Source organism: Hoplias malabaricus, chromosome 5 (assembly GCF_029633855.1).
Source record: "Hoplias malabaricus isolate fHopMal1 chromosome 5, fHopMal1.hap1, whole genome shotgun sequence".
NCBI classification, from domain to species: Eukaryota; Metazoa; Chordata; class Actinopteri; order Characiformes; family Erythrinidae; genus Hoplias; species Hoplias malabaricus.
Genome location: NC_089804.1, coordinates 33524634 through 33545763, shown reverse-complemented (window position 1 = coordinate 33545763; position 21130 = coordinate 33524634). Strand labels below are relative to the sequence as shown.

Genomic DNA, 21130 nt, shown 5'->3' with positions numbered 1-21130 from the left:
ACAACCTCCAGGCCCCTGGAGCTGTGTGACTGCGACACTACCTGCTGCGCATATATATATATATATATATATAAATATATATATATATAAAAGTTCCGCACTTGTGAGTGTTTATTTATTAAGAGAAGAAACCTGATCTACGACGCCCATTCAAAATTCGCAAGTGGAGAACTCGACAAACAAATCATTTCCCAGGAGGAAAATACACTTTGAGTGAAGAAAACCCTTCCTTGTTCGATGACAGTCAGGACAGTGCCCCAAAGTCTCTCTCCCTGTGCACAAGGGAAAGTTTCTGCGCTTGTGTTCTGACAGAGGGTCGCCATACCAGACAAAATACACCCCAAATCACAGTGAACAGGAAACTATAACATATTTAATATATATATTTAATACATACACGCAAGCACTTGAATTAAACGTATGAGTATAAGCGCCTGCTAGCGTGTTTGTGTTAATAAGGAATAGAAATTAAGATTTATTGAACTTGTGAAATAATTCCAGATGGCTGACATTTTGAGTTGTCTGCTCATTAGCGCAGCAATGTGCACTAGGCACAAGGTATCGGATGTTGGTGTCAGAGTTTTGTTTGTGATTACAAGAACAAGTAAATGAACATGTATCGGGCAAATACCTGATTCCAGTATCGGTATTCATGCATTTCTATTATAAACTGTCTATTTATATATGTATTTATTTTGTTTGTTTAATAATGGATGGAAGGATGTCAGTCAACCTCAGCTGCGCAGTCTGCTGCATATGAGAGTTAGCAGCTGTCTAATTTCTCCCAGTTCTGTGGTGCTGGTGGGGGTTGGACCCGTCACTGCACTGTGGTCTGCTACTCTGGAGCAGTCTCGAGAAGTTGGGTGTTGGTTTGCAGGGTGTTGCTGGGTGTAGTCTGTTGGGTGCTGGGTAGTGTGGTGTTGCTGGGTGTAGTCTGTTGGGTGCTGCGTAGTGTGGTGTTGCTGGGTGTAGTCTGTTGGGTGTCGCGTAGTGTGGTGTTGCTGGGTGTAGTATGTTGGGTGCTGGGTAGTGTGGTGTTGCTGGGTGTAGTCTGTTGGGTGCTGGGTAGTGTGGTGTTGCTGGGTGTAGTCTGTTAGGTGCTGGGTAGTGTGGTGTTTCTGGGTGTAGTCTGTTGGGTGCTGGGTAGTGTGGTGTTGCTGGGTGTAGTCTGTTGGGTGCTGGGTAGTGTGGTGTTGCTGGGTGTAGTCTGTTGGGTGCTGGGTAGTGTGGTGTTGCTGGGTGTAGTCTGTTGGGTGCTGGGTAGTGTGGTGTTGCTGGGTGTAGTCTGTTGGGTGCTGGGTAGTGTGGTGTTGCTGGGTGTAGTCTGTTGGGTGCTGCGTAGTGTGGCGTTGCTGGGTGTAGTATGTTGGGTGCTGGGTAGTGTGGTGTTGCTGGGTGTAGTCTGTTGGGTGCTGGGTAGTGTGGTGTTGCTGGGTGTAGTTTGTTGGGTGCTGGGTAGTGTGATGTTGCTGGGTGTAGTCTGTTGGGTGCTGCGTATTGTGGTGTTGCTGGGTGTAGTCTGTTGGGTGCTGGGTAGTGTGGTGTTGCTGGGTGTAGTCTGTTGGGTGCTGAGTAGTGTGATGTTGCTGGGTGTAGTCTGTTGGGTGCTGGGTAGTGTGGTGTTGCTGGGTGTAGTCTGTTGGGTGCTGGGTAGTGTGGTGTTGCTGGGTGTAGTCTGTTGGGTGCTGAGTAGTGTGGTGTTGCTGGGTGTAGCCTGCCAGCTGCTGGGCAGCATGGTGTTGCTGGGTGTAGCTTACTGGGTGCTGGGCTGGGTATGGCGTGTCTGTGTGGAGTGGTGGTCTGGCTTGTTGGTTGTTCTGGGTGGAAATCAGGAGTAGTAGTGATGGAGGATTGGATGGGTGCTGGTTTTTCTGGGTGAGGTCAGGTGGAGTGGTCTGATGCTTCTCGAGGGGGTCTGAGGGCCACACTTTTTAGGTTTTTGGTAATGGTGCCTGCCATGTCCTTGAGCAGATGACCGTGGTCTTGGAGGAAGTGGATGTTGAAGTTGGGGTGGTGTGCCACATGCACATTGGCCATTAGTGCACGTCCACAGGAGATTACTGTGTTTATTCAATGGATGGTTGCAGGATGGAAATCTCTCTGGTTCAGGAGGGTGGAGGCTGTGATTTATGTGGAGAGGAAGGTCTGGGTGGCAGTCTCTGCCACTCTCCTTGTACTCTTTTCACTTGTGAGAAGTATGTTATGATGAGGTGGTGGAGTTTTCTGCGGTTACATCAGCCATTACACACACTGTGGCTAATGTACAGTAGAAAACAATTTCTTCTAACTTTAGTGTTGGATTTAGGTTAGGGTTTTTCTTTCTTTTTTTCCTATCTCAGTTTTCCTTGGTTTTGCTTGATTAAATTAAAATTTTGAAGTCCTTTCATTTGACGATCGCAAACACAAGCTGGGTTAGCTTGTCCTTAGGCAAAAGTTCTTTTCCTTGTTTTCCTCTGTCTTCCTCCCAAAAAGGAAGGAATCATCTTTTAATTTGCTTTAGTAATTCTATTTGTAGCTTTACTAAGGTTTATCTCCTCCTAAAACTGATTTATTTATAAGAGTTTCATGGGCTTCAGTTAAGCATGACTCATTAATGAGACACTAAATGATATCATTATGGAAATACGAGATTTGACTTACAGTATTGTATAATATAGACTAAAGAAAAAAAGTATTAAAAATTGTTAAAGTAATTAACAGTCATAAAAGTATACAATACGTATCTGTAATTCTAACAAGAGAAACATATGGCGCTTTTCCACTGCATGGAACCTAAACGACTCGACACAGCATGGCTCTTTGCTTTTTCCACTGGCCGGATCTAATACCTGGTCCCTGGAACTGGATACGTTTTTAGTCCCAGCTCACTACAGGTTCCAACTGTGCAGAGTAGATACTAAATGGTGACGTGTAACCCCAACAGCGCAGATTGGCCTGAAAGACATTTCAATCACCCCAAATGCAGAGCTCATTCAAATCCAGCATAAACACTGGGCTTGTAAAATCTCTTAAGTTACAGCACATTTATTTTGATAGGACTCACAACAGCAGCTTGTATCTTTAGCTCATGGTGTTTTGAAGAGGTTTATATGGTTCTTGGGGTGATGGCAGACAAAAAGTTCCAGTGAAAGGCGAACATGAAACAAGAAAACTGGTCTGTGAGAACTGGGGCGCAGAGGTATGTTTAGTCCAAAAAAACAAACAAAAAAAAAAACAGGCGAATACACGGAGTAAACAGCGCCTAACTTTATCGTCACCGTTGTGGTTTTGCAACGTCGCCGGCTACATTTCATGAGGGAGTTGTGCCAGTGAAAAAGGGACAAGATTTTGATATAAATTTCGAACCATTCATTCATTCATTCATTCATTGTCTGTAACTGTTTATCCAGTTCAGGGTCGTGGTAGGTCCAGAGTCTACCTGGAATCACTGTACTCAAGGCAGGAACACCAGTCCTTCACAGCATGACACACACTAATTTCAAACAAGTTGGTTGTAATTAATGCAATAATTTTACAAATTAAATAAACTGCTCATGTAGAGGCCTGATATGAGACATGATATGAACATAAAATTCAGTGTGGTATGTTAATACACACATAGAATATGAAAGTATGGATATATAAAATGACTTGGTGCAGATCGAGTCATAACATAAATGCCACAGGTAACGGTTCAATAATACCAACCCTCACACATTAGTATTTTTTGCTAATTTGAGCCTCTTACTAATTACCAGTGCAACGATACATCTATTATTTAATGTACCAGTACATGTTCTACATGCGCAAGTTTGATATTGGGTTTTTATAAGCTGCTAATTCTCTCGTCGCATTTCTTGCACTTGGAACCGAAGTGGTCCCTTAAATATGTCCAGGGGTTCATTTCTTTCCAGAGCAGCTGTTTGATAGTTTGGGTCAGTCTGATAGGGCTTTGGTCAGCAGTGCTGGACTGAGGCTGTGGTGTGTTAGGGGTCAGTGGGTTTGTCAGTCTCAGAACCAGCTGACAGAGGGGACTGGGTTAAGGGCTGATATCTTGGGTTTTTAGTGCTTCGTGCTGCAGTGTCTTTGAATTAATGGAATTTAGATGGAGCCAGAACTTTAGAGCTCAGTTTTGAATTGAAATAATCAAAGTAAATTCAGAATTCTCTGAACTTTTAATATATTTCTGCAGAATTCTGCGTGCAGGGAATTTGTGAGATGCTTGTCCCATCTCTCTCTCTCTCTCTCTCTCTCTCTCTCTCTCTCTCTCTCTCTCTCTCTGATCTAGGTGTTGTTATCTGACTCTGACTCTGGTGGGTTAAGCTCCTCATTGGAGGGGGATACAGAGAACAGCCCTTTGTGTTTGTTGCCGTTCCTCCGACCCCCCTCCCCCCTCCGCTCCTCGTCTCCCCGGAAACGCTCATCTCTCCTGCTTCCTGAGTCCAGTCTCTCAGCTTTACGCTCCATTGTCACAAACAGACAGCTGCAGCTACAGGTAACACTCAACTGCCTGACCTCACACCTGTCTGATCACTCACCTGTCGGACCACTTCTATGATGTGTGCGTGTGTGTGTGTTGGTCCATGTGTTCAGGAGCTGAGAGGTCGTCTGCAGTCGGCACAGTCACTCTCCCAGCAGCTGCGCAAACAGCTGGCAGACGCTGAGTCGGGGCGCAGGGAGGTGGAGCTTAGAGTCCAGACAATGCAGGGAGAAAGGAATGATGCTCAGAGAGATAAAGAGACAGCTCTGAGAGAGAGAGACAGAATACGACAAGAGAGGGAGAAACTCAACAGGTAAACACACCTGTGTGGCTGATTAGGTCTGTTCTGTGTTTTTGTGATGTCACAAAAAACACAATTTAACATTTATTTAATTTGCTTTTATTCAACAGTTTGGGTAATAAATCGTGAAATATGAAAACAGAGCTGTGAAAGTGGTGTCAAAAATGTTTATGAAATTAGTCAATCCTTCCACCAAATTATAGTTGTTGCTACATGACAGTAACGAACTCTACTGCACTCCACACACCGCCCAGACTGGATCAGCCTCAGCTCACCACTACAGTATCACTAACCTGCCTAGTAGCCTACTCCAAATAAACTTGCTTGTGCTTGAGAGTCTTTATCTAGCCCGGTGAGCTCGGTCGAGCTGCATCTCAAATCTCTGCATGTTCCCTTTGTAGTGCACCATAAGTGGTAACCAGCCATAATGTATTATACTTCTAATATAGCATATATCCATATTGAACCACAGTTGCATGACTTCATTTTAAACATTTTGTGTTTTTTTACACTTTAGAACGCTTCTTAACCAATCAGACTGTAACTAACTGTTGTATGCTAACTGTTGTATAACAGTCTGTCCTTTCCTTTTGACATTATAAAGACTATTTTTGCCAACACCACTTTATGAGTGACACACAAAACAGGGCAGTGACCAATCAGAATAGAGCTCATTTACTGATAATGAGTCTTAAAGGCATGGTAACAAAAACAATACATTTATGTCGTTTTTCCACCGCATGGGTCTGGCTCTAATCGACTCAAATCTACACGGCTCGGCACATCACGCTTAACGCTAGTCACTTTTCCACTGGCAGGGCTCCTCTGTGAAAAGGACCAAGTGACGTTGCAAAACTCCGTCTCTAACAGGAATCGCTGGCTTTTCAAAAACCACGACAACGGCAGCGAAAAGTTAGGCGCTGTTTACCCCTCATGTATTTGTGTGGGTGTTTTTGTTTTGGACTGAACACGGCTCCGCACCCAGTTCTCAGTTTTACTTGTTGCACATTCATCTTTCACTGGAAATTTTTGTCAGCCACCGAGCCAAGGAACATATAAACTTCTTCAAAACACCTTGAGGTAAAGTTACAAGCTGCTGTTGTGAGTCCAATTAAAGTAAATGTGAAAGCTGCTGTAATTTAAGTGATTTTACAAACAACAGTTTGTGCTGGATTTGAATGAGCTGTGCATTTTATGGTGATCGACATGGCTTATGCCAATCAGAGCTCTGCAGGGTTTACATGTCACTATTTAGTACCTACTCGGCACGGTTGGAACCTGGAGTGAGCTGGGACTGAAAACTTACCCGGTTCCAGGGACCAGGTATTAGATTTGGCCAGTGGAAAAGCAAAAGAGCAGTGCTGAGTCAAGTAGAGTCATGTAGGTTCTATGCAGTGGAAAAGCACCATTAGTTGTGTCACATAGGTTGACCTGACTCTCTGTTGTCTCTCTATCGCGCTCTCTCTCTCTCTGTCTCTTTTCCCTCTCTATCGTTCTCTCAGTGATAAGGACAGCTTAGAGGTGTCTGCTCAGGCGGCGCAGGTGAGAGAGCAGCTGTTGCAGCTGGAGTGTGAGCGACTGCAACAATGTGTGGCATCTGCACAGAGAGAGAAGGAGCGAGAGAGGGAGGAAAGAGAGGCAGCGGCTCAGGGGAGAGAGAGAGCGAAAGCAGAGACTCAGAGACTGTGAGTCTGAAATTACATTCATGATGCTGTGTTTCCTGTTAATGAGAAATCAAATGTTTTTTTGGAAATGCAAGGTTTTTTGTTGACAAATCCCCCCCCCCCCCCTCTCTCTCTCTCTCTCTCTTTCTCTCTCTCAGTCAGTGTCAGTGGAGTGAGAGTGAGAATCGATGTAGTTCTCAGCGCTCTGAGCTGGCTGCAGTAAAGGAGGCGCTCCAGCAGAGGGAGATAGAGAGACAGCTGCTGGAGACCGAGAAGAACCAGCTCACTGACGCCCTCAGCAGGGTGTGGATCACACACATATACACACACAAATACATACACATCAGTGGCGGATGCTGGTCTTTCAAGGAGGGGAAGCTCAATTTCGGCCTACATCATAAAATGTGTCGCTTTATTTATACGTAAATTCTACTCTCCGTTCCTTTTGAAGAAAATTATCTGTGACCTTGTTGTACCAACAACGCGTCTTTTCCAGGGACTTGACTAGTGTCCTCTCAATGGCCAGCAGAGCTCACTGCCCCATAGACCCCCAGAGACGCTGAGCGTCCGATGGGCGGGACAAAGCCCAGCATTTATCCAATCACTCGTCTCATTTCGCTGCACTTCGCTGCTTCGCTATTGAACTCTGTGGACACTCAGCGTCCGCACTGTTTGAAAGCTCCGGGAATGATTGAGAGGAAAGCCGCATCTTTACCATTGATAAGAAGCTGATTCTGAACAAAAGTTGAGCGCGTTGTAGTGCATATTTATTCAGTGACATGGACACACAACAGTATATATTTGATCACTTGTTTTTTTACATTTTAGGGGAAGCTGAGCTTCCCTTGCAGTCTTAGAGCAATCACCACTGACACACATATACACACGTCTACATTTACCTAAAATACCTGAGTGGTTAGTGTTCTGCTCCGAGTGTGTTGAACTGCAGGCATAAATCACTTTCTCTTTGTGCACTTTTATTATGAACTAATTGTAACTCCAGGTGTGTGTGTGTGTGTGTGTCCAGGCTGAGGGCAGTAACGCTGAGTTAACGGTGTTGGTAGCAAAGCTGAACTCTGAGGAAGCTGCACTCCGAGACGCTCTGGCCAAAATGAGCGCCTTAAATGAGGGACTAGCTCAGGATAAATCTGACCTGAACAGCATCATCATACAGGTACCACACACACATGACCATCATCATACTCATTCACTTATGTTTAAAAATAGTTCTTTAAGCAGCTGGATATTTGTTTGTGTGTTCATTTGAATGTTTGTGTGTGTGCGTTCAGCTGGAGGAGGAGAAGAGTGTCCTTCTTTCTCAGAAGAGGGAGGCAGAGCAGGAGAAACTAACCATCAGAGATGAGCTGGTGCGAATAGAACAGGACCGACTTGAGCTAGACTCTACCCACCTCACTCTGAACCAATCACTGCAGGAGTCTGAGCTGCTGAGGGCAGGACTAGAAGCGGAGCTCAAGGCGCTCCGAACAGACAGAGAGAAACTACAGGAAAGAGTGACACAGGTCAGATATAAACTATATATATCATATATATATATCTGGACACCTACACCTTTCTCTACTTGTGCAGCTCAGTCCATTTTTTTCTTCATTTCAATCTCTCAAAGGTTAGGAAAAGAGTACAAGCTCACTTCTGCACACATGACCGCTCTCACACACTTACAAACACTCCCCCATTCTAAGTATGCAGAGAGAGAGTGGGCGGAGTGTTTGCGAGTGTGTGAGACCAGTCGTGTGTGTGGAGGTGACCGTGTGCTCTTTTCCTTAGTTTTTTCTCTGGTGTTGGGCTTCCTGTATTTTAAGTTTTTACTGTTCACTTAAACACTAATGTAATCGATTAAACTCCCTCATGCGGTGGGGAGCGACTCATGGCGTCTCGCCATGGTTTATGTGTATCCCCCCTGGCCCAAGCCGCAGTGGAATACGTGGTGATCGCGGTGGGAGAGAAAGTCAGTGATTACCAAATCTATTCTGATTTGTGGACGAATAAAGCCGTGGTGGTGTTTATGAGGGAGGACAGGGCCACTACTGTAGCTGAACCAAGAGGGGCTCCAGAGTGGGGTGCTGTGAGTAATGCTTCTGCAGATCCTGGTGATGGTTCATCAGTGGCTCCAGTTCCGGAGGCAAGTCATGGACAGGAGGCGAGAGAGCGGTTGAAGGGCAGTGTTGCAGGTAGTGGGGATGGTCAGTGTCAAGCCGACCTGCCTGCTGCTGGGAACAGTGGATGAAGAGTTCATCAGCCATATCAGCGAGGTAACTGTTGAAGTGGGTAGTAAGGTTGAGGTGCTCAGGTGGGAGAGGTGGTTGGTGATGGGGTGAACCTCGCTGTTAAGACCAGTGATCAGGTGAGCTTGGAAGTTACACATACAGGAGTTAATGAGGCTAATGATCACTCCCTCTGCAAACATCAGTGACAGCAACAATATCTACAGCAAGCACAGGTGGCAGCAGCAAGCTTGTTGGTCCATAGTCCCAGTGCACAAAGCAGCAAACACAGCCAGGCAACTGCCAAATTGTGGCGATGGAACTGGCTCCTCTAATCAGCAGGCCCAGCGGTTAGCATCAGAGATAGCAAACAGCTAACCTCTGGGCAGCAATAGAGAAAACCAGTCCCCCAGGTTAGATCTCACAGGAGAGAGTAGCAGAGGAGAAAAACTGCACTCAAGTACAGTCACAGAGAGCTATAAATTGAGCAAAACGACTAAACCAACTAATTAACAAAACACGAGTGAGACATGGGCAGAAGCAACAGTCACCAGATGGACGCCATCATGCTCTGACCAAGCAATGACGACAGACAGACATGTTGTGATTGGTGAGTGGTGGTGTTAGTGCTTAGGTCAGCGGTGGTGTGGTGAGTGATGTGGTGAGAGGGGACAATGAGGAGGCTGGGGCTGAGTGCTAAGGAGCTGGAGTCAGAACTAGTCAGTGAGACTCAGGTTCAGCCGTGTCTCTGGAAGAGGCTATGAAGGAGGACAGAATGTCTGAGGTGTCAGATTTTGGAAGGAGTCAGTCTGGCAGTGAGATGTTATACTCTGTGGAGCAGATCAGAGCAGAGGTAGTTTACCTCTGGCAGTTTTATGTGGTACTTCAAAAAGTCACAGAAGATAGAGGCCTTCTGATAAGCCCAGATTAAAGACTTCTGTCTCGGTTCTTTTGTCTAGTAAGGTCCAGGTTCCTGTCTGTACAGCACATGAATGCTCCTACTGCTTTCTTTTTTTTTATTTGGATAAGCCCTCTCAAGGGCGGCACGGTGGCACAGCAGGTAGTGTCCAGGTCCAGGTGACTGTCTGTGAGGAGTTTGGTGTGTTCTCCCTGTGTCTGCATGGGTTTCCTACGGGTGCTCCGGTTTCTTCCCACAGTCCAAAAACACACGTTGGTGGATTGGCGACTCAAAAGTGACTGTAAGTGTGAGTGAATATGTGAGTGTGTGTGTTGTCTTGTGAAGGACTGGTGTCCCCTCCAGGGTGTATTCCTGCCTTGCACCCAGTGATTCCAGGCAGGCTCTGGACCCACCGTGTCCCTGAACTTAATAAAAGGTTACAGATAATGAATGAATGAAAAAAAGCCCTCTCACCAACACAAAACCCTGGTGTCTGTTCGTAAAGCTGACAGAACCATCACTGCAGACACAGTGGAAGTGAGGAGACAGGCTTTGGGCTTTTATGCTGAATGGTATATGACCAGTGTTCTGGATCAGCAGTGTTCCAGGACCCTGCTCGAGGACCTACCTCAACTGGACTACCAATACAAGCAGGACCAGGATGCTGATTTCACTTTTGAGGAGCTCACTGCAGCTGTAAGCTTACGTCTGGGAGAGCACCTGGTATTGATGGTCTAACGGTGGACTTCTACATGGCCTTTTGGGGGAATCATCGGGAGTGACTTGTTTGAGGTTCTGCTGGCCAGCCTGGATGTCAAGGTGCATTCCAAGAAGCTTTCAGTGCACGGTCTTGTCCCTAATACTGAAGAAGGGAGACCTCTGACTTGTAAGGAACTGAAGACCTCTGTCACTTTTATGTTCAGACTATAAGATTCTGTCCTGCTATGTATCAAATAGACCCAAAGAGTTTTAGAAAAGATTGTAACGGCGGTGGAAGCATGGCCTCTGTTCTCGTTTTCGATGGATAAATCAGCTGTTCCTTCAGTGTGTATCTTTTGAAGAGCCACTATTTTATAACTCAACATTTGCATTATTTTGCCAAATTTCAGGGGCCTTAAGGGCTGCCCTGCTGGACAATGGGCTAGTCAAGGTCTGTGATCTGAGGATGGGGGTGGTGGGACTGGGTACCTGCAGTGCTGTTGGCTGAAATGGTTGGTCTGAGGTTGGTGCGACTGGCTCAACAGTTGCTAGACCGGCTGAAGTCTGACCTATCTGTTGCTGCCTGTGAGTACCAGGACACCACACCTTTGGAGCAACTACAGAATGAAGGGATTGTGTTTACTGAGCTGGCAATAGACATGGACAGGGAGGACGGGCAGGAGGGGCAGGGGATGATCCTGTCTTTAGACACCCCCTCTCTTTGAACTTTACAGTGGTCTACACAAGCAGTCCCTGTACTAGGCTTGTGTCAAAATGGTGAATTATCGCAGCCTGAGGGACGTGAAGGAGTCTAGGTGGGCTCAGGTTGTTCGGACAGATGCTCCCTCTAAATGTAGCTGGTTGACCCTGTACAAAAGACCCATCGAGAAGAGGGAGAGTGACCTCCAGTGGAGGATTGTGCATGGGATTATAGCCACAAACAGACAAGTGGCACGGATTAATCCTGCACTTGCGGGATGTTGTCCTTTTTGTGGTGAGAGAGAAATTTTGTCTCACTTGTTCCTCCAGTGTGTCTGGCTGCGTACCATTCTGGATTTAAGTAAAGACTGGGGCATGAAGAGTACTATCAGAATTACCCTAATAAAACTAAAGTCATGATCTTCTGAAAGAAAGCCAGATCTCAGGAAAGCTGAGGATTACCTGGGACTGCATATCAGTGCCTCAGAAGGCTTTAGTTTGGCTGTGGATGCACTGAAGGAAAAGGCCGGCTGAGCTCTCTAATCAATCCAAAACTTACTTCCCAATTAGAATCTGGTTAAAGATCCTCAATAGTAATTCTGCCCATTGCACTATACAGTAGAAAAATCTGGGGTTCACTCAGTCATCATGACTAAAGTAGATGGGACAAGCATCCCACTGAAGTCCTGCATGCAGCATACTGCAGATTGATTCAAAATGTCCAGAGAAAAACCCCAACCAACGTGTTCAGGGCTAAACTCGGCTGATTGCTATTGATCATCAGCATTGAAAAAAGGTCCCTGAAATTCTGGAAGAATCTCAAATCAAGTTCCACAACAAGCTTCAAGTTTATTTGTCATTTGTAAATGTAAATGACATAAATATCGTAAATATCATAATGAAGTATAATAACCTCAAATAAAACTGCACTGCCACAAGGAGAGATGTTAACACACAGAATATCACACACTGTAATAACGTTGTTTTTTTATTTTTATTTGAGCACATAATTATTTACTGCTCAGATAAGAACTTTTTAAATATTGTTTTCTCAGGTTCCTAAAAACTTTTGGAGCTCATGTAACTCAGATTTAGACGGCATAATCCTTCTAATGCCTCGCTATGCTTTCCCATAATTGAGCAAAAAATATACATAGAGCAAATTTGAATGAACTTCAATGAACTTGATTTCCGCTCTGAACATTTGTTTTCTTTTGCTTTTCATCTTTTTTATTAAAAGATATCTTTTTGATATGTTATCACAGAGTTTATAACAAAACATTTTCATTTAGTTAGTCCTTTTTTGTTGTTATAAATACAATATGTTTAATTACTGTAAAATGAGTTCATTTAATAATCAATTACTTTTCCTAATTACTTTTCTCCTTAACAAATTTTTTTTGTGATGTTGTTTAATGCTTTGACAATATAAATGTAATTTTGTCATATCAATGAAGCAAATCTTTAATTAGAACACACTCTCTCTAATGCTTTCTCACTTCTTTCTCTCTCTCTCTCTAACACATGTATATGTTCATGTTTGATTACAGCTGTGCGGTGAGGTGAGCTCTTTGGGGGCAGAGCTTGGCCTCGCCCGTGGTGAAGGTGAGCAGAAAGGCGTGGCTCTGGAAGTGGTTGGACGAGGGAGAGCGGAGCTTGCCAGAGAGAGGGCAGGACTTGTCGTCCAACTCACGGCTTCAGAGAGAGAAAACGCGGCACTGACAGAAGAACTGGCAATGGTCAGGTACTGAGAGAGAGAGAGAGAGAGAGAGAGAGAGAGAGAGAGAGAGAGAGAGAACAGCGCGAGAGAGAGAGAGTGGGATTTGGTTTATAATCTTGCGCTTATAATACTACCAGCATTTAATATGAAATTTCTGTGTGTTTTTTTTAAGGTCAGAGAAGGAGGTTTTGGAAGCAAATTTGTTTGAGGTTCAGCATCAGCTGGAGCAGCTGGAGTCCCGCAGAGAACAGCTGGAGACAGAAAACATACACCTGAGACAGCGCAATGAAACAGTGACAGGTACAGAGAGATGACCAAACGTCTCAGGATCATAGATCCTAAATCTGAATAGTGTGCTTCAGCTTTTTCCAAGTTTGTTTCTCCGCTACAATTTGAGTTAAAGTTTTGTAACAGGTGCTGTTCTCTAAACTCTTTCACACTTTCACACATGAACATTGGAAATTTTCTAGAGAAAATCCGGCATATCAGGTCCAGAGTAGTTGTGTTTTCACTGTATCACAACATGGCACTTTGTCCTTACTCTGTAACCTCTCTCTCTCTCTGTCCAGCGGAGGTGAAGCGTTTGCGAGTCGATCTAGACAGTGCGGTGGCTCAGGGAGAGAGGGAGCAAGCAGCACTCAAACAGGTTCTGAGTGAAGCCCAGCAGGAGGCTCAGCTCACTCTCCGCAGCACCCTCAGCCAACACCAGGAGGAGCTAGAGACTCTCTCCAAGGAGAAGGTCAGCGCTGTGTGTGTACTGTATCATGTATAATGTCCAGAGAGCAGCATGAAACAGAATGGGACCAGCCTCACTAACAAAGAGGAACACACCCCTGATGAATGCTTTTCAGTTCAGAAAAATTACCATACGATCATGTTTCGTGTGGCTGTGTAACGTGTCATTCGTGTGTGTGTCCTGTAGGAGGCGATGCGCTGCAGTGCCGAGGCTGAGCTCCAGGGGGCACTCCGGAGGCAGAAAGAGGAGCTGGATGATCAGTTGCGGAGTGCAGAGAGGGAGAGAGATGAGCTACAAGAGGAACTAAGAAACGTACAACAGTACTCAGACCAGCGCCTCCTGCAGGCAGAGAGCGAGAAACAACAGGTGGGCTTCACATCACACAAAGAATAACACACTGTCACACTACACATAAAAACAACACACTGTCACACTTCACACACACAATAACACACTGTCACACATCACACACAAAAACACATTGTCACACTACACACACACAATAACACACTGTCACATTACACACAACACATTGTCACACTACACACACACACAATAACACACTGTCACATTACACACAACACATTGTAACACTACACACACACAATAACACACTGTCACATCACACACAACAACACATTGTCACACTACACACACAATAACACACTGTCACATCACACACAACACATTGTCACACTACACACACACACAATAACACATTGTCACATTACACACAACACATTGTAACACTACACACACACAATAACACACTGTCACATCACACACAACAACACATTGTCACACTACACACACAATAACACACTGTCACATCACACACAACACATTGTAACACTACACACACAATAACACACTGTCACATCACACACAACAACACATTGTCACACTACACACACAATAACACACTGTCACATCACACACAACACATTGTCACACTACACACACACACAATATCACACTGTCACATTACACACAACACATTGTCACACTACACACACACACAATAACACATTGTCACATTACACACAACACATTATAACACTACACACACAATAACACACTGTCACATCACACACAACAACACATTGTCACACTACACACACACACACACACAATAACACACTGTCACTTCACACACAACACATTGTCACACTACACACACACACACACACACACAATAACACACTGTCACATTACACACAACACATTGTCACACTACACACACAATAACACACTGTCACATCACACACAACACATTGTAACACTACACACACACAGTAACACACTTTCACATCACACACAACAACACATTGTCACACTACACACACAATAACACACTGTCACATAAAACACAACACATTGTCACACTACACACACACATAATAACATACTGACACACTACACACACAATAACACATTGTCACACTATACACACAACAACAACACACCTTTACATCACACACATAAGAAAGAGTTATTACACACCTCTGTATGTAACGTGTGTGTTTGCAGGCATTATCCATGAAAGAGACTGAAAAGGCCATTCTGTCTGAGAGACTACGCTCCCTGCAGGACGAGCTGAGCAGTGCAGCACTGGAGCTGGAGAAACTCAATAGAGAAATTCAGCATCAGAAAGAACAAGAGAGGGTAATGCATATACACCTGAGTTTACTTCGAATGCAAACATTTTCACTTCCATCTCACTTTTCTCTTGACTTCCCATCTGTGAATTACTCTGTGTCCCCTGTCAGTTCTCTAGTCATAAACATGTTTGTGTGTAGGTAACAGTCTCAGCTCTGAATGCAGAGCTGCAGGAAGTCCAGGAGCAGATAGAGGAGCAGGGAACTGCTCACAGTCGAGAGCTGCGAAAACTTCAGGAAAACTGCGCAGATCAGCAAACTCGTGCAGACACAGCACTCAGAGAGGTTCAACACACATGTGCCTACACCCACACACAAACAGAGTATATGTACATGTGTATTTATAATATTACATTTTCCTTGTGCTTCTCTATGTGGTTAAATTTGGTGTGTGTGTGTTTGTGTCTCAGTTGGAGGAGTGCCGTGTGCGGTTGAGTGAGTGTGAAGAGAGTCGTGACACTGTGCGGCGAGAGCTTTTGGAGCTTGAGACAAGACTGAGTCGCTCACTAGATGCTGAGGAGAGAAACTGTAGAGATGCCACAGAGCTGCGCCGCTCATTAAGTGACATCACAAAGGAGAGGGACGCTCTCAGCCAATCAAACACTCAGCTGAGGGAAGGGCTGCGAGTAGCAGAGAGTGAGCGAATCAGGTTAGTGTTACCATGGAAATGCACACAGAGATCTGACTGATCAAATTTTGTAAATATAATGTCAAAAAGCCATGTGATAACATGCACTAATTTATGCCAAAATAAAAGTGTTTTCAATTCATTCAAAGTGTCCTTTGTCTAGTGTCTGCATGGTAAATAAAGTACAGTATATAAATAGAGCAGGTTTATTGATACCACTTTTTTTATTGATCAGACGGGTTGTATTAATTGCAGTTCCTGTATTGATAAACCCTTTGTATTGATAAGAGTCACTGTATTGATTAATTCTGCACCATTGGCTCCGGTATGTGTGATCAGTGTGAGGCGTCAGTGTGAGGAAAAGGAGCAGCGGCTGCTTGTGCAGGAAGAGACATTGGCGTCTGCGCAGAAGGAAGTTGGGGAACTGCGTAGCTGTCTGCGAGAGGTTGAGAAATCACGACTAGACGCCAGAAGAGAACTACAGGATCTACGCAGACAGGTAACACACACACACACACACACACACAGACCTCACAAATGGTCTGTAGCTGAATTAAACCATCAGTCAGAAGAAACCAAACACCTGTATGATGTGTGTGTTCAGCTGAAGGTTCTGGACGGGGAGAAGGAGCAGAAAGGAAGAGAAGTGGTAGAGCTTCAGACTCGTTTATCTCTGGATGATCAGAGGGAGGAGGACAGAGGGAAGGAGCTCATCTCCCTCAAACAGAGACTCAGCGAGACCGAAGCAGCCAGGAACGCCCTCAAAAAAGAGGTAAAGACAGAATGCACAAAAAAAGCTAAAATTTAAATTGCCGTTGATTAATATTTGTCTCACTGAAGTCTAGATCTTGAAGGACTTTTTAAACTCTCTCTTTCCTATGTCTCCCCTCGTTGCCCATCCTCACTGTTCTCTCTCCATAGCTGTCATGTATGCAGAAGCGAGTGTGTGAGAGTGAGAGCATGTGGCGAGTGTGTGAGCGTGATTTATCTGCTCAGCTGCAGGAGTCTCGAGGCTGTGAGAAGAAGCTCCAGGACGAGGCAAGGAACTTGTCTCTCCGGGCAGCGGCGGCAGCAGAGACTTCCGCCACCACAGTGCTGCGTCTGAGCGAGGCAGAAGGCCGCCTCGCAGCCACAGAGGCGGAGCTAACTCGCTCCGAGGCAGGGCGAAGGGATCTGGAGTTCAGACTCGCTGCCCTGCAGTCCTCCCTTGCCCGCTCGCTCGGCATCGGCGCCGGGGGTCGAGGCCTCAGGGGACGCAGCCCCGCAGGCTCTTCCCACTCCTCACTGATATCTGGTGTCACTCCGCCCCCTAGACGGACAAGCATGTCCCCACTGCGCTGTTCACTCTCGCCCCCTAAAGGTGAGAAGTTACAGTTTACAGCTGATGCGGCCCAAAGTAGCTTAGCGCAAAGATGGTCGAGCAAGATTTGCACTGAACATTCTCGCTGTCAATAAATTATTACCAAGTTTCTTTTAAAGATTTGAAAGTCTCTCTTGGTCTCTCTCGCTGTCTCTCTCGCTGTCTCTCTCTCTCTCTCTCTCTCTCTCTCTCTCTCTCTCTCTCTTTCTCTCTCTCTCTTTCTCAGAGACAGTAGATAAAGCAAGTCCTGATAACACATTAATGTCTCGCTCCTTGTCTCTGGAGAGAGGAGAGACGCCTGTCCCACTCATTCTTCCAGAACTCGAACCAGAAACTCTGCGCAACAGCCTCAAAGAATTCCTCCAGGAGCTCCGAGAGGCTCAGAGAGACAGGGTATACACACACACACACACACACACATTAAATTAAAAGTTTATGTATCAAATTCTCCAATTGGCTCCTCTCACTTTGGTCACATGTTATAAATCACTAGTAAATACAGACTACATAATTGCTTTGGTTCAAATGTGTGTGTGTGTGTGTGTGTGTGTGTATGGTGTGTGTGTGTGTGCGTCTGTGTGTGTATAGGATGAGGCTCGTAGCCAGCTCAGGACACTACAGAAGGAACTGGAGGAAGTGAATGGAGAACGAGACTCTGCTCAAAACCGTCTCACACAGCTTCATAACACACTGCAGCAGTGTCAGGAAGGTAAACCACACACACACACACACACACAAACACTATATTATATTCATTTATAAAATCCAGAAAACACCATTTGACCTGTGACATCTCACTGCTTATTTATGTATTTTGGTGTGTGTGTAGGAAGATGTGCTGTAGACAGCAGGTTGACATCTACTCAGGCTTTACTCCAGCAGCAGGAGGAGTGCGTTAGGAGAGGAGAGAGAGAGAGAAGAATCCTCAATGAACGAGTGAATGAACTAGAGAGAGCCCTACAGAACACTGAGAGCGAACGCAAACACCTGCAGGTATACACACACAGACACGCACACATACAAAGAATAGGGTATAACTCTATATCCTTATCCAGAGAGACTTACAATTTAATCACTTTACAGATGTAGTTTGGTGCTTCTGTTCGAGCTGGGACTCGAACCACCAGTGTAATGTGTGGATTCTTTCTCTCGCTCTCTCTCTCTCTATCTCTCTCTCTCAGGACCAGTGCAGTAAAGTGCGAGCAGCGGAGGTTCGGCTGGAGGCAGAGCGTCGCAGGTTGAGGGAGGCTTTGGAGGGGGCGGAGTCTCGGGCTGTGAGGGCAGAGCTAGGGAGGCGGAGCCTGGAGGGAGAGATACAGAGACTAAGAGTATGTCTCACTGAGCGAGAGACAGAGGCTCAGAGTGCACAGGAACGACACGACAACATACTCAGACAGGTAACAGTCATCAGGTAAAACACCTGTAAACCCCACCTACTCAGCCTAAAGCAGTTTGGCCCTGCCCATTACTTCTACAGCAGTTTAACCCCTACGTCAATGTTTGCTGAATTTGAGTTTGATATGTAATGAGTGCATTTGTGTGTGTGTGTGTGTGCGTGTTAGGTAGTAGATGCAGAGGCCCGTGTCTCATCACTTCAGCGGGAGGTGGATAAGCTGAATGCGGCACTGAGTAAAGCTCAGGAAGCGGAGAATGTTCAGAGAGAAAAAGTTCAGAGTTTAACACTCTGTCTTCAGGAGGCCACAACCGCTCACAACACCACCAAGGCACGACTCAGCACACTGCAGAAGAACCTGAACTCGTCTGAACACGACCGCACACAGCTACAGGTAAAACACCCCCACACACACACACACACACAAACAAACAGCAGAGGAACCTAAATACGACTGCACATTAATCGTGTGTGTGATGAAGGGTGTTAGATTGTGTGTTACACTATTTGTGTGTATATATGTATGTGTGTGTGTGGGTGTGTTTTCAGGAGCGTGTGGAAGAGCTGCGTGCCGCAGTGAGTGAGGGGAAGCAGTCCGTGGCGTCTCTATCTGAGCGTTTGCAGATACTCCAGTCTGAGCTCACACACACCACTCTGAGGCGAGAGGAGCTAGAAACAGAGCTCTCCAACACACAGGAGGTGTGTGTTTCCAAACATTTGTGGCCCTTTCTAGTCCACTATGTCTTCTGAAATGAAGTAACAGTGTTTAGTGTCTAGTCTCATCTTTTGGGAAAGCTTTAAAGCAGGTAGTAGAACATTGCTTTGAGGATTTGATGGCAGTTGTGAACAGGTGCTGATATTCGATGATTATTTCTGGCACTTTATCTCAAAATTCTTTTCTTTAGGGATTATACAAGTAGTGTACACCTTAAAGCGGCTGAGTTCAGTCGTTATTAGGGTTGTATGTATTCTTTTGAATATGTTGTGGACCTTTTTTAAAGGCACAGCCTGCTTTAATACGTTTTTAAATCTCTGTGCCTGCTGCAGTTGTTACGTCTGCGCAGTTCTTCTCTGTGTGAGGTTCAGCGTAGTCTGCAGGTGGCACAAACGGAGAGAGTGTCTGCAGAAGAACATCTGCGAGCGCTACAGAGAGCTGTGTCTTTGCTGGAGACGGAGAAGAGAGATGCGGAGAGACAGGCGGTCCGGCTGGAGAAGGACAAAAACGCGCTCAGGAACACACTGGACAAGGTCAGAGCAGAATTTATCAGTGAACAGGAACACATTAAGGAGCCTCTAGGTGTCAGTATAATGGCTGTTTCCTAACACGAAGACGATAGAGAGTGAACATACCTTCAACCGAAACTGAGGGCTGTACTGATGTGGAATTTCTGAGATGATACGGCTGAAGCTGTTATCAATGACTGATCGCTTTCATTAAAACAAATGTTTTTAATCACGTCTCTGTGTGTGTGCTGCAGGTGGAGCGCCAGAAATTGAAGACGGAGGAGAGCAGCATGCGTTTATCTGCAGAGAAAGGACGACTGGATCTCTCTCTGAATTCAGCAGAACAGGAACTACAGGACGCTCAGAGACAGATAGCACTGCTGCAGGTACACACACACACACACTGACAGTGACACACACACACACACACTCACACTCTCACACACACACTCTCTCACACACACACACACAAACACACACACACAGGGGTACTTTTCCAGTTAAAGATCCCTGGCTCCATTATTTTGTTAATTGTTAATAATATACTCATTATTTATGCAGAAAAATGCATACAATGTGTATCACCATACCACCCACCCCTTCCTTGCCTCAAAGTCCTCAGAGTGTGCAGCAATCTCAGCACTGTGTGTGTATGTGTGTGTATTTTATTTGCTGATCTTGTGGAAGGACGAGTGGGTGTGTGTGAAAGAGAAGATATCTGTGTGTCTGGTAAGTATCTGCTCATGCTCCTTTGGTGGAGTAGTGGAGAGATGCTCAGTGCAAATAGTGCGTAACGCTTACGCAAGCAGCTCCAGTTCCAGCTCCAGCTCCAGCCCTGGCCCCCTCATATTCAGCTGTAGTCAATAGAGCCTGGTTAGCTGGAAGAGCAAACAGGACATAAACAGACTTGTTCCCTGAGCATTCAGATCTAAGACTAGAATAACTGGGACCTTTGTGGTCTACATGTAAATTAATTTCCACTGGAATAATAAAGAGAAAAGTGAACCCAGCAGAGATGCTGTCTGAGAAACACCAGCAGACATTCAAATCAAAACTGAACATTAGCATTAAAGCAGAACATTGGCAACTCAAAAGTCCTTTCATTTTTTTATTTACATTTAGGACATTTTACACTAAGGCAGTGTCTGGAACCATGGCAAGGCAATGTGCGCATTAATTCATTTAGTAATGAAGACATTTCAAGAAGAACCTGATCATCGTCAAATTTATTCTCTCAGATGACTTGTTTACATCATGTTCCAGAATGATTATGCAGGAATCATCAGAAATGATAAACACAGTGAAGGAATATCCATGATTCCGGAGTTTCCCAAACAAAGTCTCCTTGTTTGTGAAGAAAAGGAATGCACTTATGGAGTTGGAGTTTAATTGTTGATGTTTTAAGGTGATTTGTGCTGGTTTTAAATCCTGAAACTGAAACCTGTGCTGTGTGTTTGTCTTTATATCTG

At 45.2% G+C, this 21130-nt stretch overlaps 1 protein-coding gene across 4 annotated transcripts in view; it reads left to right on the top strand.

Moving 5' to 3' along the window:
* The window catches only part of LOC136697149 (rootletin-like), a 33568-nt gene that overhangs the window by 9667 nt on the left and 2771 nt on the right, over positions 1–21130 (top strand). For 3 of the 4 annotated variants that reach the window (XM_066672117.1, XM_066672116.1, XM_066672114.1), the window contains exons 12-35: positions 4268–4474; positions 4573–4772; positions 6263–6445; positions 6583–6727; positions 7452–7598; positions 7714–7944; positions 12493–12686; positions 12835–12962; positions 13232–13401; positions 13585–13764; positions 14929–15063; positions 15198–15341; positions 15467–15705; positions 16024–16183; positions 16289–16456; positions 16606–17044; positions 17271–17437; positions 17633–17753; positions 17874–18037; positions 18226–18441; positions 18607–18831; positions 18987–19136; positions 19485–19685; positions 19916–20047. In XM_066672117.1, the coding sequence (XP_066528214.1) occupies positions 4268–4474; positions 4573–4772; positions 6263–6445; positions 6583–6727; positions 7452–7598; positions 7714–7944; positions 12493–12686; positions 12835–12962; positions 13232–13401; positions 13585–13764; positions 14929–15063; positions 15198–15341; positions 15467–15705; positions 16024–16183; positions 16289–16456; positions 16606–17044; positions 17271–17437; positions 17633–17753; positions 17874–18037; positions 18226–18441; positions 18607–18831; positions 18987–19136; positions 19485–19685; positions 19916–20047 (4446 nt within the window). The remainder of the gene's footprint in view (positions 1–4267; positions 4475–4572; positions 4773–6262; positions 6446–6582; positions 6728–7451; positions 7599–7713; positions 7945–12492; positions 12687–12834; positions 12963–13231; positions 13402–13584; positions 13765–14928; positions 15064–15197; positions 15342–15466; positions 15706–16023; positions 16184–16288; positions 16457–16605; positions 17045–17270; positions 17438–17632; positions 17754–17873; positions 18038–18225; positions 18442–18606; positions 18832–18986; positions 19137–19484; positions 19686–19915; positions 20048–21130) is intronic. The other variant, XM_066672115.1, reaches the window with a different exon arrangement.